General features: G+C 53.8%; 1 protein-coding gene across 2 annotated transcripts in view; it reads left to right on the forward strand.

Moving 5' to 3' along the window:
• The first annotated feature begins 5,803 nt into the window (after positions 1–5,803).
• ATP1B2 (ATPase Na+/K+ transporting subunit beta 2) overlaps positions 5,804–19,043 on the forward strand; it is a 69,040-nt gene continuing 55,800 nt past the window's right edge. For both annotated transcript variants that reach the window (XM_083167923.1, XM_083167924.1), the window contains exon 1: positions 5,804–5,949. In XM_083167923.1, the coding sequence (XP_083024049.1) occupies positions 5,838–5,949 (112 nt within the window). In that variant the 5' untranslated portion in view covers positions 5,804–5,837. The remainder of the gene's footprint in view (positions 5,950–19,043) is intronic.

Below are 19,043 nucleotides of genomic sequence, written 5' to 3' on the forward strand. Positions count from 1 at the left end.
CGGTAACCTCCATGCGCAGCCTCAGCCTCAGCCGGGGTGTGAGCTATGAGCGGTACAGTCCATGCGCAGCCTCAGCCGGGGTGTGAGCTATGAGCAGTACCGTCCATGCGCAGCCTCAGCCGGGGTGTGAGCTATGAGCGGTACCCTCCATGCGCAGCCTCAGCCTGGGTGTGAGCTATGAGCAGTATCCTCCATGCGCAGCCTCAGCCGGGGTGTGAGCTATGAGCCGTACCATCCATGCGCAGCCTCAGCCGGGGTGTGAGCTATGAGCCGTACCCTCCGTGCCTCAGCCTCAGTCGGGGTGTGAGCTATGAGCCGTACCCTCCGTGCCTCAGCCTCAGCCGGGATATGAGCTATCAGCCGTACCGTCCATGCGCAGCCTCAGCCGGGGTGTGAGCTATGAGCGGTTCCCTCCATGCGCAGCCTCAGCCTCAGCCGGGGTGTGAGCTATGAGCCGTACCATCCATGCACAGCCTCAGCCGGGGTGTGAGCTTTGAGCCGTACCCTCCATGCGCAGCCTCAGCCGGGGTGTGAGCTATGAGCGGTACAGTCCATGCGCAGCCTCAGCCGGGATGTGAGCTATGAGCGGTACCGTCCATGCGCAGCCTCAGCTGGGGTGTGAGCTATGAGCCGTACCGTCCATGCGCAGCCTCAGCCGGGGTGTGAGCTATGAGCCGTACCGTCCATGCGCAGCCTCAGCCGGGGTGTGAGCTATGAGCCGTACCATCCATGCACAGCCTCAGCCGGGGTGTGAGCTATGAGCCGTACCCTCCATGCACAGCCTCAGCCGGGGTGTGAGCTATGAGCCGTACCATCCATGCGCAGCCTCAGCCGGGGTGTGAGCTATGAGCGGTACCGTCCATGCGCAGCCTCAGCCGGGGTGTGAGCTATGAGCGGTTCCCTCCATGCGCAGCCTCAGCCAGGATGTGAGCTATGAGTGGTACCCTCCATGTACAGCCTCAGCCGGGGTGTGAGCTATGAGCGGTACCGTCCATGCGCAGCCTCAGCCGGGGTGTGAGCTATGAGCCGTACCGTCCATGCGCAGCCTCAGCCGGGGTGTGAGCTATGAGCCGTACCGTCCATGCGCAGCCTCAGCCGGGATGTGAGCTATGAGCCGTACCCTCCATGCGCAGCCTCAGCCGGGATGTGAGCTATGAGCCGTACCGTCCATGCGCAGCCTCAGCCAGGGTGTGAGCTATGAGCCGTACCGTCCATGCGCAGCCTCAGCCTGGGTGTGAGCTATGAGCAGTACCCTCCATGCACAGCCTCAGCCGGGGTGTGAGCTATGAGTGGTACCGTCCATGTGCTGCCTCAGCCGGGGTGTGAGCTATGAGCGGTACCCTCCATGCGCAGCCTCAGCCGGGGTGTGAGCTATGAGCCGTACCGTCCATGCGCAGCCTCAGCCGGGGTGTGAGCTATGAGCCGTACCGTCCATGCGCAGCCTCAGTCGGGATGTGAGCTATGAGCGGTACCATCCATGCGCAGCCTCAGCCGGGGTGTGAGCTATGAGCTGTACCCTCCGTGCCTCAGCCTCAGCCGGTGTGAGCTATGAGCCGTACCGTCCATGCGCAGCCTCAGCCGGGGTGTGAGCTATGAGCCGTACCGTCCATGCGCAGCCTCAGCCTGGGTGTGAGCTATTAGCTGTACAGTGCATGTGCAGCCTCAGCCGGGGTGTGAGCTATGAGCGGTACAGTCCATGCGCAGCCTCAGCCGGGGTGTGAGCTATGAGCGGTGCCGTCCATGCGCAGCCTCAGCCGGGATGTGAGCTATGAGCCGTACCGTCCATGCGCAGCCTCAGCCGGGGTGTGAGCTATGAGCGGTACCCTCCGTGCCTCAGCCTCAGCCGGTGTGAGCTATGAGCCGTACCGTCCATGCGCCGCCTCAGCCGGGGTGTGAGCTATGAGCGGTACCCTCCGTGCCTCAGCCTCAGCCGGTGTGAGCTCTGAGCCGTACTGTCCATGCGCAGCCTCAGCCGGGGTGTGAGCTATGAGTGGTGCCATCCATGCGCAGCCTCAGCCGGGGTGTGAGCTATGAGCGGTGCCGTCCATGCGCAGCCTCAGCCGGGGTGTGAGCTATGAGCGGTACCCTCCATGCTCAGCCTCAGCCGGGGTGTGAGCTATGAGCGGTACCGTCCATGCGCAGCCTCAGCCGGGGTGTGAGCTATGAGCCGTACCGTCCATGCTCAGCCTCAGCCGGGGTGTGAGCTATGAGCGGTGCCGTCCATGCGCAGCCTCAGCCGGGGTGTGAGCTATGAGCCGTACCGTCCATGCGCAGCCTCAGCCGGGGTGTGAGCTATGAGCGGTACCCTCCGTGCCTCAGCCTCAGCCGGTGTGAGCTATGAGCCGTACCGTCCATGCGCCGCCTCAGCCGGGGTGTGAGCTATGAGCGGTACCCTCCGTGCCTCAGCCTCAGCCGGTGTGAGCTCTGAGCCGTACCGTCCATGCGCAGCCTCAGCCGGGGTGTGAGCTATGAGTGGTGCCATCCATGCGCAGCCTCAGCCGGGGTGTGAGCTATGAGCGGTGCCGTCCATGCGCAGCCTCAGCCGGGGTGTGAGCTATGAGCGGTACCCTCCATGCTCAGCCTCAGCCGGGGTGTGAGCTATGAGCGGTACCCTCCATGCTCAGCCTCAGCCGGGGTGTGAGCTATGAGCGGTACCGTCCATGCGCAGCCTCAGCCGGGGTGTGAGCTATGAGCGGTACCCTCCATGCTCAGCCTCAGCCGGGGTGTGAGCTATGAGCGGTTCCCTCCATGTGCAGCCTCAGCCGGGGTGTGAGCTATGAGCGGTACCGTCCATGTGCAGCCTCAGCCGGGGTGTGAGCTATGAGCGGTGCCGTCCATGTGCAGCCTCAGCCGGGGTGTGAGCTATGAGCTGTACCCTCCGTGCCTCAGCCTCAGCCGAGGTGTGAGCTATGAGCGGTACCCTCCGTGCCTCAGCCTCAGCCGGGGTGTGAGCTATGAGCCGTACCCTCCGTGCCTCAGCCTCAGCCGAGGTGTGAGCTATGAGCGGTACCCTCCGTGCCTCGGCTGAGGTGTGAGCTATTAGCGGTACCCTCTGTGCCTCAGCCGAGGGCAGGTGATGTAACGTGTAGAGAGACTTGGATTTGGGGAAGTTATTTTGTTTCTGTGTAAATTAGTATTAAATTGAAAAACCCACTTCGACCTATTTCTGATGTCGCCCTTCCAACCATGTCGTCCTTGAGCATGTCCATCTATTTCAGGAGACAAGCTAAGCCATGTCGATCTTCAGTGTCTTACTGTTTCTGTGGGGGCTGCAATGCTGCCCATATACAACAGTGGGTCCCTGGGCTAGTGGTAACCCATTGTAGTATTTGGGATATGGATCGCATTACTGGCGTGGCGGTGCGGACGCAGGGTTAGCTCAGACCCCAGCACAGGGACATACATATGATGATGTGATCCTGGGTGGTAACTGGCACCCCGATCGCATTGTATAATAAATGGGCCCCACTGGGAGATGATATAGGTGCACCGTGTCCTGTAGGTAAATTCTAACTATAATTGGATATAAACTTTCCTCACTGCCACGTACCAGCCAGATGTCATCACCCCAATCACGCCCTCCATCTGTCCTGTGCAGACAATGTGGGTGAGAGTCTGATAGACATCAGCTCAGGTATTTTAATGGGGATGTGAGAAGAGATCCAGTCTGTACCTGACCCAGCAAAAAGTCGCCCAGCAGGTTCACAGAGGGAGGAGGCCACAGGGCGAGAGTTACTGAGCATTCCGAGCAATGCATGCAAAATGCCACACAGGAACCTCCTGTGTCACCCTGCAGGGGGGGAGGGGGGGGCGGGTTTATGTCTGTGCCACCCTGCATTCTGTTGGGCAGGCTCAAAGCTCCCTTCCGTCTGTCACCCTGCAGGGGGAGGGTCGGGCTCATAGCTCCCTTCTGTCTGTGTCACCCTGCAGGGGGAGGGTCGGGCTCATAGCTCCCTTCCATCTCTGTCACCCTGCAGGGGGAGGGGCAGGCTCATAGCTCCCGTCTGTCTGTGTCACCCTGGAGGGGGAGGGGCAGGCTCAGATCACCCAGTTGTCTGTGTCACCCTGCAGGGGGAGGGGCAGGGTCAGATCACCCTTCTGTCTGTGTCACCCTGCAGGGGGAGGGGCAGGCTCATAGCTCACTTCTGTCTGTGTCACCCTGCAGGGGGAGGGGCGGGCTCATAGCTCCCGTCTGTCTGTGTCACCCTACAGGGGGAGGGGCAGGCTCAGATCACCCATCTGTCTGTGTCACCCTGCAGGGGGAGGGGCGGGCTCATAGCTCCCTTCTGTCTGTCACCCTGCAGGGGGAGGGGCAGGCTCATATCACCCTTCTGTCTGTGTCACCCTGCAGGGGGAGGGGCAGGCTCAGATCACCCTTCTGTCTGTGTCACCCTGCAGGGGGAGGGGCAGGGTCAGATCACCCTCCTGTCTGTGTCACCCTGCAGGGGGAGGGGCAGGCTCATAGCTCCCTTCTGTCTGTGTCACCCTGCAGGGGGAGGGGCAGGCTCAGAACACCCTTCTGTCTGTGTCACCCTGCAGGGGGAGGGGCAGGCTCATAGCTCCCTTCTGTCTGTGTCACCCTGCAGGGGGAGGGGCAGGCTCAGAACACCCTTCTGTCTGTGTCACCCTGCAGGGGGAGGGGCAGGCTCATAGCTCCCTTCTGTCTGTGTCACCCTGCAGTGGGAGGGGCAGGCTCAGATCACCCTTTTGTCTGTGTCACCCTGCAGTGGGAGGGCAGGCTCAGATCACCCTTCTGTGTGTGTCACCCTGCAGGGGGAGGGGCAGGCTCAGATCACCCTTCTGTCTGTGTCACCCTGCAGGGGGAGGGGCAGGCTCAGATCACCCTTCTGTCTGTGTCACCCTGCAGGGGGAGGGGCGGGCTCATAGCTCCCTTCTGTCTGTCACCCTGCAGGGGGAGGGGCAGGCTCATATCACCCTTCTGTCTGTGTCACCCTGCAGGGGGAGGGGCAGGCTCAGATCACCCTTCTGTCTGTGTCACCCTGCAGGGGGAGGGGCAGGCTCAGATCACCCTTCTGTCTGTGTCACCCTGCAGGGGGAGGGGCAGGCTCATAGCTCCCTTCTGTCTGTGTCACCCTGCAGTGGGAGGGGCAGGCTCAGATCACCCTTCTGTCTGTGTCACCCTGCAGGGGGAGGGGCAGGCTCATAGCTCACTTCTGTCTGTGTCACCCTGCAGGGGGAGGGGCGGGCTCATAGCTCCCGTCTGTCTGTGTCACCCTGCAGGGGGAGGGGCAGGCTCACAGCACCCTTCTGTCTGTGTCACCCTGCAGGGGGAGGGCAGGCTCATATCACCCTTCTGTCTGTGTCACCCTGCAGTGGGAGGGGCCGGCTCATAGCTCCCTTCTGTCTGGGTCACCCTGCAGGGGAAGGGGCAGGCTCATAGCTCCCTTCTGTCTGCGTCACCCTGCGACTTCATACTGGAACATTAATACTGTAAATGAAATAAACATTTCAATAACTGGGTTCTGGAAGTTGGATTATTGGGGTGAGATTTGCAGAGGAAGAGAAACGTTTATATGGAAATAAGACTACGGGTATTTGTGTCTGTTTCCCGTGTTACTTCCAGTGTTAGTTACTTCCAGTGTTACTTCCAGTGTTACTTACTATGTTGCAGATGAAGGTAAATCCTGTTTCTATTAAAAGCTTTTATTATTGCGCCATAACTCAGTTACTGTTACCAGATATAGCAGGTGCTTCTGATGAATATTCATGAAGGGGCGGAGTCTGTAAGAGGATAAATAGACAGGTGGCTGCATCCCTGGATTAGTGTCCACTGTCTGAGGAATTGGAGAACATATTGGATTAGAGCTGGAGGCACAATGGCAGCGCTTAGCCAGAAGAAATCATGCGGCCAATACATGGATGGTTTCAAGGAGTTTATGTGGAACCCAGCGACCAGGGAATTTATGGGCAGGACTGGAACAAGCTGGGGTAAGGCTGGAATGGTACAGGGGAGCTGGGGTCAGATACAGGGGAGCTGGGGCGAGATGCAGGGGAGCTGGGGTCAGATACAGGGGAGCTGGGGTCAGATGCAGGGGAGCTGGGGTCAGATGCAGGGGAGCTGGGGTCAGATACAGGGGAGCTGGGGTCAGATACAAGGGAGCTGGGGCGAGATGCAGGGGAGCTGGGGTCAGATACAGGGGAGCTGGGGCGAGATGCAGGGGAGCTGGGGTCAGATACAGGGGAGCTGGGGCGAGATGCAGGGGAGCTGGGGCGAGATGCAGGGGAGCTGGGGTCAGATACAGGGGAGCTGGGGTCAGATACAGGGGAGCTGGGGTCAGATACAGGGGAGCTGGGGTCAGATGCAGGGGAGCTGGGGTCAGATGCAGGGGAGCTGGGGTCAGATGCAGGGGAGCTGGGGTCAGATGCAGGGGAGCTGGGGTCAGATGCAGGGGAGCTGGGGTCAGATACAGGGAAACTGGGGTCAGATGCAGGGGAGCAGGGGTCAGATGCAGGGGAGCTGGGGTCAGATGCAGGGGAGCTGGGGTCAGATACAGGGGAGCTGGGGCGAGATGCAGGGGAGCTGGGGTCAGATACAAGGGAGCTGGGGCGAGATGCAGGGGAGCTGGGGTCAGATACAGGGGAGCTGGGGTCAGATGCAGGGGAGCTGGGGTCAGATGCAGGGGAGCTGGGGTCAGATGCAGGGGAGCTGGGGCGAGATGCAGGGGAGCTGGGGTCAGATGCAGGGGAGCTGGAGTCAGATACAGGGGAGCTGGGGTCAGATACAGGGAAACTGGGGTCAGATGCAGGGGAGCAGGGGTCAGATGCAGGGAAGCGGGGGTCAGATGCAGGGGAGCTGGGGTCAGATGCAGGGGAGCTGGGGTCAGATGCAGGGGAGCTGGGGTCAGATGCCGGGGAGCTGGGGCGAGATGCAGGGCAGCTGGGGTCAGATACAGGGGAGCTGGGGTCAGATACAGGGGAGCTGGGGTAGTGTAATGTGTAACCTGCGGGGAGGAGATCCCTCGGGTACTGTAATGTGTAACCTGCGGGGAGGAGATCAGTCGGGTACTGTAATGTGTAACCTGCGGGGAGGGGATCAGTCGGATACTGTAACGTGTAACCTGCGGGGAGGGGATCGCTCGGGTACTGTAATGTGTAACCTGCGGGGAGGGGATCGCTCGGGTACTGTTATGTGTAACCTGCGGGGAGGAGATCAGTCGGGTACTGTTATGTGTAACCTGCGGGGAGGAGATCGCTCGGGTACTGTAATGTGTAACCTGCGGGGAGGAGATCAGTCGGGTACTGTAATGTGTAACCTGCGGGGAGGGGATCACTCGGGTACTGTAATGTGTAACCTGCGGGGAGGGGATCAGTCGGGTACTGTAATGTGTAACCTGCGGGGAGGCGATCACTCGGGTACTGTAATGTGTAACCTGCGGGGAGGGGATCAGTCGGGTACTGTAACGTGTAACCTGCGGGGAGGAGATCAGTCGGGTACTGTAATGTGTAACCTGCGGGGAGGCGATCACTCGGGTACTGTAATGTGTAACCTGCGGGGAGGGGATCACTCGGGTACTGTAATGTGTAACCTGCGGGGAGGAGATCTGTCGGGTACTGTAATGTGTAACCTGCGGGGAGGTGATCACTCGGGTACTGTAATGTGTAACCTGCGGGGAGGTGATCACTCGGGTACTGTAATGTGTAACCTGCGGGGAGGAGATCAGTCGGGTACTGTAATGTGTAACCTGCGGGGAGGCGATCGCTCGGGTACTGTAATGTGTAACCTGCGGGGAGGCGATCACTTGGGTACTGTAATGTGTAACCTGCGGGGAGGAGATCAGTCGGGTACTGTAATGTGTAACCTGCGGGGAGGAGATCAGTCGGGTACTGTAATGTGTAACCTGCAGGGAGGGGATCGCTCGGGTACTGTATTGTGTAACCTGCGGGGAGGAGATCAGTCGGGTACTGTAATGTGTAACCTGCGGGGAGGCGATCGCTCGGGTACTATAATGTGTAACCTGCGGGGAGGCGATCACTCGGGTACTGTAACGTGTAACCTGCGGGGAGGAGATCAGTCGGGTACTGTAATGTGTAACCTGCGGGGAGGTGATTGCTCGGGTACTGTAATGTGTAACCTGCGGGGAGGAGATCAGTCGGGTACTGTAATGTGTAACCTGCGGGGAGGCGATCACTCGGGTACTGTAATGTGTAACCTGCGGGGAGGAGATCAGTCGGGTACTGTAATGTGTAACCTGCGAGGAAGGAGATCAGTCGGGTACTGTAATGTGTAACCTGCGAGGAGGCGATCGCTCGGGTACTGTAATGTGTAACCTGCGGGGAGGAGATCAGTCGGGTACTGTAATGTGTAACCTGCGGGGAGGAGATCACTCGGGTACTGTAACGTGTAACCTGCGGGGAGGCGATCACTCGGGTACTGTAACGTGTAACCTGCGGGGAGGCGATCACTCGGGTACTGTAACGTGTAACCTGCGGGGAGGCGATCACTCGGGTACTGTAACGTGTAACCTGCGGGGAGGAGATCAGTCGGGTACTGTAACGTGTAACCTGCGGGGAGGAGATCAGTCGGGTACTGTAATGTGTAACCTGCGGGGAAGGGATCGCTCGGGTACTGTAACGTGTAACCTGCGGGTAGGAGATCAGTCGGGTACTGTAATGTGTAACCTGCGGGGAGGAGATCCCTCGGGTAGTGTAATGTGTAACCTGCGGGGAGGAGATCAGTCGGGTACTGTAATGTGTAACCTGCGGGGAGGAGATCTGTCGGGTACTGTAATGTGTAACCTGCGGGGAGGTGATCGCTCGTGTACTGTAATGTGTAACCTGCGGGGAGGTGATCACTCGGGTACTGTAATGTGTAACCTGCGGGGAGGCGATCACTCGGGTACTATAATGTGTAACCTGCAGGGAGGAGATCGCTCGGGTACTATAATGTGTAACCTGCGGGGAGGCGATCACTCGGGTACTATAATGTGTAACCTGCAGGGAGGAGATCACTCGGGTACTATAATGTGTAACCTGCGGGGAGGCGATCACTTGGGTATTGTTACGTGTAACCTGCGGGGAGGAGATCAGTCGGGTACTGTAACGTGTAACCTGCGGGGAGGCGATCGCTCGGGTACTGTAATGTGTAACCTGCGGGGAAGGGATCGCTCGGGTACTGTAATGTGTAACCTGCGGGGAGGAGATCACTCGGGTAGTGTAATGTGTAACCTGCGGGGAGGAGATCAGTCGGGTACTGTAATGTGTAACCTGCGGGGAGGAGATCTGTCGGGTACTGTAACGTGTAACCTGCGGGGAGGTGATCGCTCGGGTACTGTAATGTGTAACCTGCGGGGAGGTGATCACTCGGGTACTGTAACGTGTAACCTGCGGGGAGGAGATCAGTCGGGTACTGTAATGTGTAACCTGCGGGGAGGAGATCAGTCGGGTACTGTAATGTGTAACCTGCGGGGAGGTGATCACTCGGGTACTGTAACGTGTAACCTGCGGGGAGGAGATCACTCGGGTACTGTAATGTGTAACCTGCGGGGAGGAGATCGCTCGGGTACTGTAATGTGTAACCTGCGGGGAGGGGATCAGTCGGGTACTGTAATGTGTAACCTGCGGGGAGGCGATCACTCGGGTACTGTAATGTGTAACCTGCGGGGAGGCGATCACTCGGGTACTGTAATGTGTAACCTGCGGGGAGGAGATCACTCGGGTACTGTAATGTGTAACCTGCGGGGAGGTGATCACTCAGGTACTGTAATGTGTAACCTGCGGGGAGGGGATCAGTCGGGTACTCTATTGTGTAACCTGCGGGAAGGGGATCAGTCGGGTACTGTAATGTGTAACCTGCGGGGAAGGGAAAGCTCGGGTACTGTAACGTGTAACCTGCGGGGAGGAGATCAGTCGGGTACTGTAATGTGTAACCTGCGGGGAGGGGATCGCTCGGGTACTGTAATGTGTAACCTGCGGGGAGGGGATCACTCGGGTACTGTAATGTGTAACCTGCGGGGAGGAGATCACTCGGGTACTGTAATGTGTAACCTGCGGGGAGGAGATCAGTCGGGTACTGTAATGTGTAACCTGCGGGGAGGCGATCACTCGGGTACTGTAATGTGTAACCTGCGGGGAGGCGATCACTCGGGTACTGTAATGTGTAACCTGCGGGGAGGCGATCACTCGGGTACTGTAATGTGTAACCTGCGGGGAGGAGATCACTCGGGTACTGTAATGTGTAACCTGCGGGGAGGTGATCACTCAGGTACTGTAACGTGTAACCTGCAGGGAGGAGATCAGTCGGGTACTGTAATGTGTAACCTGCGGGGAGGGGATCGCTCGGGTACTGTAATGTGTAACCTGCGGGGAGGAGATCACTCGGGTACTGTAATGTGTAACCTGCGGGGAGGTGATCACTCAGGTACTGTAACGTGTAACCTGCAGGGAGGAGATCAGTCGGGTACTGTAATGTGTAACCTGCGGGGAGGGGATCGCTCGGGTACTGTAATGTGTAACCTGCGGGGAGGAGATCAGTCGGGTACTGTAATGTGTAACCTGCGGGGAGGAGATCAGTCGGGTACTGTAATGTGTAACCTGCGGGGAGGCGATCACTCGGGTACTGTAATGTGTAACCTGCGGGGAGGCGATCGCTCGGGTACTGTAATGTGTAACCTGCGGGGAGGAGATTGCTCGGGTACTGTAACGTGTAACCTGCGGGGAGGAGATCAGTCGGGTACTGTAACGTGTAACCTGCGGGGAGGCGATCGCTCGGGTACTGTAATGTGTAACCTGCGGGGAGGAGATCGCTCGGGTACTGTAATGTGTAACCTGCAGGGAGGAGATCGCTCGGGTACTGTAATGTGTAACCTGCGGGGAGGAGATCTCTCGGGTACTGTAATGTGTAACCTGCGGGGAGGCGATCGCTCGGGTAGTGTAATGTGTAACCTGCGGGGAGGAGATCAGTCGGGTACTGTAATGTGTAACCTGCGGGGAGGAGATCAGTCGGGTACTGTAATGTGTAACCTGCGGGGAGGCGATCACTCGGGTACTGTAATGTGTAACCTGCGGGGAGGCGATCGCTCGGGTACTGTAATGTGTAACCTGCGGGGAGGAGATCACTCGGGTACTGTAATGTGTAACCTGCGGGGAGGAGATCAGTCGGGTACTGTAACGTGTAACCTGCGGGGAGGCGATCGCTCGGGTACTGTAACGTGTAACCTGCGGGGAGGCGATCGCTCGGGTACTGTAACGTGTAACCTGCGGGGAGGCGATCGCTCGGGTACTGTAATGTGTAACCTGCGGGGAGGGGATCGCTCGGGTACTGTAATGTGTAACCTGCGGGGAGGGGATCACTCGGGTACTGTAACGTGTAACCTGCGGGGAGGAGATCAGTCAGGTACTGTAATGTGTAACCTGCGGGGAAGGGATCGCTCGGGTACTGTAATGTGTAACCTGCGGGGAGGAGATCAGTCGGGTACTGTTATGTGTAACCTGCGGGGAGGAGATCAGTCGGGTACTGTAATGTGTAACCTGCGGGGAGGAGATCAGTCGGGTACTGTAATGTGTAACCTGCGGTTAGGGGATCGCTCGGGTACTGTAATGTGTAACCTGCGGGGAGGAGATCAGTCGGGTACTGTAATGTGTAACCTGCGGGGAGGAGATCACTCGGGTACTGTAATGTGTAACCTGCGGGGAGGAGATCAGTCGGGTACTGTAATGTGTAACCTGCGGGGAGGGGATCGCTCGGGGACTGTAATGTGTAACCTGCGGGGAGGAGATCAGTCGGGTACTGTAATGTGTAACCTGCGGGGAGGAGATCAGTCGGGTACTGTAATGTGTAACCTGCGGGGAGGAGATCAGTCGGGTACTGTAATGTGTAACCTGCGGGGCGGAGATCACTCGGGTACTGTAATGTGTAACCTGCGGGGAGGAGATCAGTCGGGTACTGTAATGTGTAACCTGCGGGGAGGCGATCACTCGGGTACTGTAATGTGTAACCTGCGGGGAGGAGATCGCTCGGGTACTGTAATGTGTAACCTGCGGGGAGGGGATCGCTCGGGTACTGTAATGTGTAACCTGCGGGGAGGAGATCTGTCGGGTACTGTAATGTGTAACCTGCGGGGAGGAGATCAGTCGGGTACTGTAATGTGTAACCTGCGGGGAGGAGATCAGTCGGGTACTGTAATGTGTAACCTGCGGGGAGGGGATCGCTCGGGTACTGTAATGTGTAACCTGCGGGGAGGAGATCAGTCGGGTACTGTAATGTGTAACCTGCGGGGAGGCGATCGCTCGGGTACTGTAATGTGTAACCTGCGGGGAGGTGATCGCTCGGGTACTGTAATGTGTAACCTGCGGGGAGGAGATCACTCGGGTACTGTAATGTGTAACCTGCGGGGAGGAGATCAGTCGGGTACTGTAATGTGTAACCTGCGGGGAGGAGATCAGTCGGGTACTGTAATGTGTAACCTGCGGGGAGGAGATCAGTCGGGTACTGTAATGTGTAACCTGCGGGGAGGGGATCGCTCGGGGACTGTAATGTGTAACCTGCGGGGAGGTGATCACTCGCGTACTGTAACGTGTAACCTGCGGGGAGGTGATCGCTCAGGTACTGTAATGTGTAACCTGCGGGGAGGAGATCAGTCGGGTAGTGTAATGTGTAACCTGCGGGGAGGAGATCAGTCGGGTACTGTAATGTGTAACCTGCGGGGAGGAGATCGCTCGGGTAGTGTAATGTGTAACCTGCGGGGAGGAGATCAGTCGGTACTGTAATGTGTAACCTGCGGGGAGGGGATCGCTCGGGGACTGTAATGTGTAACCTGCGGGGAGGTGATCACTCGCGTACTGTAACGTGTAACCTGCGGGGAGGAGATCAGTCGGGTACTGTAATGTGTAACCTGCGGGGAGGAGATCAGTCGGGTACTGTAATGTGTAACCTGCGGGGAGGAGATCAGTCGGGTACTGTAATGTGTAACCTGCGGGGAGGAGATCAGTCGGGTACTGTAATGTGTAACCTGCGGGGAGGAGATCAGTCGGGTACTGTAATGTGTAACCTGCGGGGAGGAGATCGCTCGGGTAGTGTAATGTGTAACCTGCGGGGAGGAGATCAGTCGGGTACTGTAACGTGTAACCTGTGGGGAGGGGATCAGTCGGGTACTGTAATGTGTAACCTGCGGGGAGGAGATCAGTCGGGTACTGTAATGTGTAACCTGCGGGGAGGTGATAGCTCGGGTACTGTAATGTGTAACCTGCGTCGGAGGAGATCAGTCGGGTACTGTAATGTGTAACCTGCGGGGAGGAGATCAGTCGGGTACTGTAATGTGTAACCTGCGGGGAGGAGATCACTCGGGTAGTGTAATGTGTAACCTGCGGTGAAGGGATCGCTCGGGTACTGTAATGTGTAACCTGCGGGGAGGAGATCAGTCGGGTACTGTAATGTGTAACCTGCGGGGAGGTGATAGCTTGGGTACTGTAATGTGTAACCTGCGGGGAGGAGATCACTCGGGTACTGTAATGTGTAACCTGCGGTGAAGGGATCACTCGGGTACTGTAATGTGTAACCTGTGGGGAGGAGATCTGTCGGGTACTGTAATGTGTAACCTGCGGGGAAGGGATAGCTCGGGTACTGTAATGTGTAACCTGCGGGGAGGAGATCGCTCGGGTAGTGTAATGTGTAACCTGCGGGGAGGTGATAGCTTGGGTACTGTAATGTGTAACCTGCGGGGAGGAGATCACTCGGGTACTGTAATGTGTAACCTGTGGGGAGGAGATCTGTCGGGTACTGTAATGTGTAACCTGCGGGGAAGGGATAGCTCGGGTACTGTAATGTGTAACCTGCGGGGAGGAGATCAGTCGGGTACTGTAATGTGTAACCTGCGGGGAGGGGATCAGTCGGGTACTGTAATGTGTAACCTGTGGGGAGGAGATCAGTCGGGTACTGTAATGTGTAACCTGCGGGGAGGAGATCAGTCGGGTACTGTAATGTGTAACCTGCGGGGAGGAGATCACTCGGGTACTGTAATGTGTAACCTGCGGGGAGGAGATCAGTCGGGTACTGTAATGTGTAACCTGCGGGGAGGCGATCACTCGGGTACTGTAATGTGTAACCTGCAGGGAGGCGATCACTTGGGTACTGTAATGTGTAGAGGGGTTGGGGGCATGGCCAGAAGCTCACAAAGCTGATGGCCATGCCCCCACCGCCTCAAAACTGGGTGTGGCCTTATGGATGTGATGAGATTTATAGATCACACCCCGTGCCGACAGGCCATGACCCCAAATTTTGCCCACGCGCCGTAGGAGGTAGCTGCTCTGCTTAGCGCATTGCCTATTTACCATGGGGTGTGGCATCATGCCCCTTTTCGGGGCCGAGTGTGGCAGGGTCACACGGGAATTCCAACGTCGGATATGAGAATTTCGGGATGCGAGCTCTGTGACTTTTCCTGTCCTTCCACATGCTTCCATACTGTGACTGGCTTCCATACTCTGATTGGTGGATAACTAGCCCTCTGTGTATGCTCACTTCTATCCCTGCTGTGCCACCCCAGTTTGTCTGCCCGTTACCTTTAGAATGTAAGCTCTAACAAGCAGTCCCCTCTCTCCTCATGTGCTTTTCTTTTTTTGAATTGAGTAATTTTTTATTGATTTTTTCACATGAACAACAACTTAACAAACTTAAACAAATAATAATTTAAGAAAGAAAAAAAGATTTGATTATATATTTAAATAAATATATAAGAATATCACATGGTAAGCAATTTTATCATTACACTTACAACATTTACGAGGACAGAATAAATATTCATATTTAATCTAGGACACAGTACAAATCAATTACCCTTGAACCACCCAAAAAGGCTACAGTATAGACCAAACTGTTAGTAGAATTGAATTAGAATGGTCTACAAATACTTCTCCTTAAAACGCCCAAAAAGTACACAAAAAACTGAGCATTAACCCCTTACCGCCGCAGCCTGTTTTTGCCTTCCTGACAGAGCCCTTTTTTTCAAATCTGACATGTATCACTTTATGTGGGGATAACTTTTTATTGCTTTTACTTATCCCAGTGATTTTGAGATTGTTTTCTCGTGACACATTGTACTTTAAGTTAGTGGTAAATTTTGGTCGATACAGTCTGTGTTTATTTGTGAAAAATACCAAAATGTCGTAAAAAAATTGAAATTTAGCAATTTGCAAAATGTTAAATTTTCTGCTTGTGAGACAAATAATCATACCACTCAAAATAGTTAATAACTAACAAAGACCATATGTCTTCTTTATGTTGCCATCATTATTTCAACCTCCTTTTAATTTTTTTGGACACTAGGAGGCTTAAAATATGAATAGCAAATTCTAAAATTTTCAAGAAAATTTCAAACACTGATTTTTTTAGGGACCAGTTCAGTTCTGATGTGACTTTGAGGGACGTGTTTGTGAGACACCCCCATAAATGATGCCATTTTAAAAACTGCACCCCTCACAGTATTCAAAACAGCATTTTGGAAGTTTGTTAACCCTTTAGGTGTTTCACAGGAATTAAAACAAAGTGTAGGTGGAATTTCAAAATTTAATTTTTTTAGCAGTTTTTCAATTTTAATACATTTTTCTAAGGAACACAGTAGATTTTACTAGAGAAATGTGACTAAAAATTGATTTCCCCAATTCTTTTGTTTTCATAAATATCCTATATGTGGCCCTAGTGTGCACGTTGACCAAACCACAGCCTTCATAATAGAAGGAGCACCTACTTGATTTTGGAGCCTCCTTTTTATGAGATTATTTTTTAGGCACCATGTAGGTTTCTAGGCACCATAAGATGCTAAAAGTTAGGAACCCCCCCACAAGTGACCCCATTTTGCAAACTACACCCCTCAGGGAATTCATCTAGGGGTATAGTGTACATTTCAAACCCCCAGGGGTTTCACCAATTTTGGTACAACTGGGCTGTGAAAATGAAAAATTACATTTTTTTACACAAAAATGCAGTTCTGGCTCAAAATTTTTCATTTTCACAAGGAATGAAGGAGACAAAGCACCCCAAAATCTGTGCCGCAATTTCTCCCGAGTACGGCAATGCCTCATATGTGACCAAAAAATACCATTTGGGTGCATGGCAGGACTCAGAAGGGAAGGAGTGATATTTGGATTTTGCAGCACAGATTCTGGTGGAATGAATGGTGGGTGCTATGTTGCATTAGCAAGACCCCCGAAGCACCAATACAGTGGAACCCCCCCACAAGTGACCCCATTTTGCAAACTACACGCCTCAGGGAATTCATCTAGGGGTATAGTGTACATTTCAAACAACTGGGCTGTGAAAATGAAAAATTACATTTTTTTACACAAAAGTGCAGTTCTGGCTCAAAATTTTTCATTTTCACAAGAAATGAAGGAGACAAAGCACCCCAAAATCTGTGCCGCAATTTCTCCCGAGTATGGAAATGCCTGATATGTGACCAAAAAATACCATTTGGGTGCATGGCAGGACTCAGAAGGGAAGGAGTGATATTTGGATTTTGCAGCACAGATTCTGGTGGAATGAATGGTGGGTGCTATGTCGCATTAGCAAGACCCCCGAAGCACCAATACAGTGGAACCCCCCCACAAGTGACCCCATTTTGCAAACTACACCCCTCAGGGAATTCATTTAGGGGTATAGTGTACCAATTTTGGTACAACTGGGCTGTGAAAATGAAAAATTACATTTTTTTACACAAAAATGCAGTTCTGGCTCAAAATTTTTCATTTTCACAAGGAATGAAGGAGACAAAGCACCCCAAAATCTGTGCCGCAATTTCTCCCGAGTACGGCAATGCCTCATATGTGACCAAAAAATACCATTTGGGTGCATGGCAGGACTCCGAAGGGAAGGAGTGATATTTGGATTTTGCAGCACAGATTCTGGTGGAATGAATGGTGGGTGCTATGTCGCATTAGCAAGACCCCCGAAGCACGGTGAAATGATGAACCTAATAATCCATAGATGTGTGGTATATTTTAAAACACTCCTTCATACATAGGCCGGGTTTGTCGGGGCAAGTTTCACAGTGGAAAATAGTTTGCTTTCTTATTCCCTTTTTATAGCAAACTTTGCACCTTTTTTGTGTCCTGCCCTTTTTTCCAGTGGAGGGGATTTCGTTAGGAAAATGCTGCCCTGATACAATACGGGGGCCAGTACTAGAAGTACTGGGGCCAGTACTAGAAGTACTGGGGCCCTCTGCCTGCTGGTTCCCAAATATTAGGCCCTTTATGACTTCCTCTTGAAAGTGCGTAAATGTCCCCGTCTGGCTGGTAGAACGGAATAGTACGTAAGCGTTATACAGTGCCATCTGGATGATATACACGGCCAGCTTCTTATACCATATTTTTGTTTTCCGCAGGGCACTGTACGGCTTCAGTACCTGATCTGAAAGATCCACTCCGCCCATGTACTTATTGTAATCTAGGATACAAATAGGTTTTGAGGTGTGGGTACTGGTACCTCGTACAGGGACGGAGGTGGTACTGTCTCCGTGAATTGTTGTCAGTATAAGGACATCCCTCTTGTCCTTATATTTGACCAACAACATATTTTCGGTGGATTGTGCCCTGCTTTCACCCTTTCTCAGTAATTGGGCAATGTGCGTTTTTGGGAGGCCTCTTTGGTTCTTGCGCACAGTACCGCAAGCTGCTGTACCTCTTGAACCAAGGGCCTTAAACAGGGGGATGCTGGTGTAAAAGTTATCCACATAGAGGTGATAACCCTTATCCAGGAAGGGGTGCACTAAATCCCAGACAATCTTTCCACTAACACCTACGAGGGAGGGGGGCATTCTGGCGGTTCAATTCTTGTGTCCTTCCCTTCATATACCCTAAACCTGTGGGTGTACCCTGAGGTACTTTCGCACAGCTTATACATTTTTATGCCATACCTTGCCCTCTTATTGGGAAGGTACTGGCGGAATTTAACCCTTCCTTTAAAATGTATAAGTGACTCGTCTACACAAATGAATTTGCTGAGATGTACATCTCAGCAAATTTGGCGCTGAAATGATCAATGACCGGCCTGACTTTGAATAGCCGGTCAAAGGTGGGATTATCTCTGGGTGGGCACTGTGCATTATCGTTGTAAAAAAATCTCAAAACGAGTCCGGGTCATGGCCATACGATGAAGTGGGGTGCTGTACAGAACATCTGTACTCCAATATTGCCTAATTTCTGGCTTTTTAACTATGCCCATATGTAACACCAGACCCCAAAACGTCATCATCTCTACTGCATCTACAGGGGTCCACCTAGCAAATGATGACGTGGGGTTTTGGGCAATAAACTGCTGGGCATATAAATTACTTTGGTCCACCATTAAATTTATAAAATCATCAGAGAAAAAGACTTTGAAAAAGTCAATTTCTTTGAGGCCTGTAGTATCAAATTGGATTCCTGGGTTGGCCAAAAACTCAGGAACCTGGGGCTCAAAATTGTCTGGTGGTGGGGTCCATACGAGATCAATCATTGGGGGGGGGGGGGGGGGGTCTCAGCTGCTCTACGGGGGCGTCTTTGAGGGGGTCCCTCATCACTAGAAGAGGAAGAGGAGCTTAAGACGAATGCAAATTCATCACTTACTTCACTGGCTGTGTCAGTGTCAGAGGCAATAAGGGCATATGCCTCCTCCGCTGAAAACAGTCTTTGGGGTGATTGGGACATTTTTATTATTTTTGTGTTTGTGTAAGTGTAGTGTTTCAACACATGTATAGTGTAGGGGGGGTACAAACTTTATTTCAACACGGGGGGTATGTAGTGTGTATGTAGTGCTTTAACACGTGTAAGTGCACTTAAGGGGCAGCAGCTTCAAGGCAGCTTTTGGTACAACCTTGAAGGGGTTAAAAGAAAAAAAAAAAAGCTCCTGCGCCAAAAATTGAGCACAGATGTTGGTCAGTAACGTCCGTCACTGATCAGCGCTCAGCGGTCACAGGACACCCACAAAATCACCGTGGGTGTAAAAAAAATTTAAAAAAAAAACCCCACAGCACCCTCCAAAAAAAACAAATAAAAAAAAAACTGCTGATGAGTCAAAGGCAACAGGAATTTTATCCAAAAAAAAAAAATTAGATCAG

The sequence above is a fragment of the Crinia signifera genome, unplaced genomic scaffold (assembly GCF_055691185.1).
Source record: "Crinia signifera unplaced genomic scaffold, ASM5569118v1 HAP2_SCAFFOLD_107, whole genome shotgun sequence".
Lineage (NCBI taxonomy): Eukaryota > Metazoa > Chordata > Amphibia > Anura > Myobatrachidae > Crinia > Crinia signifera.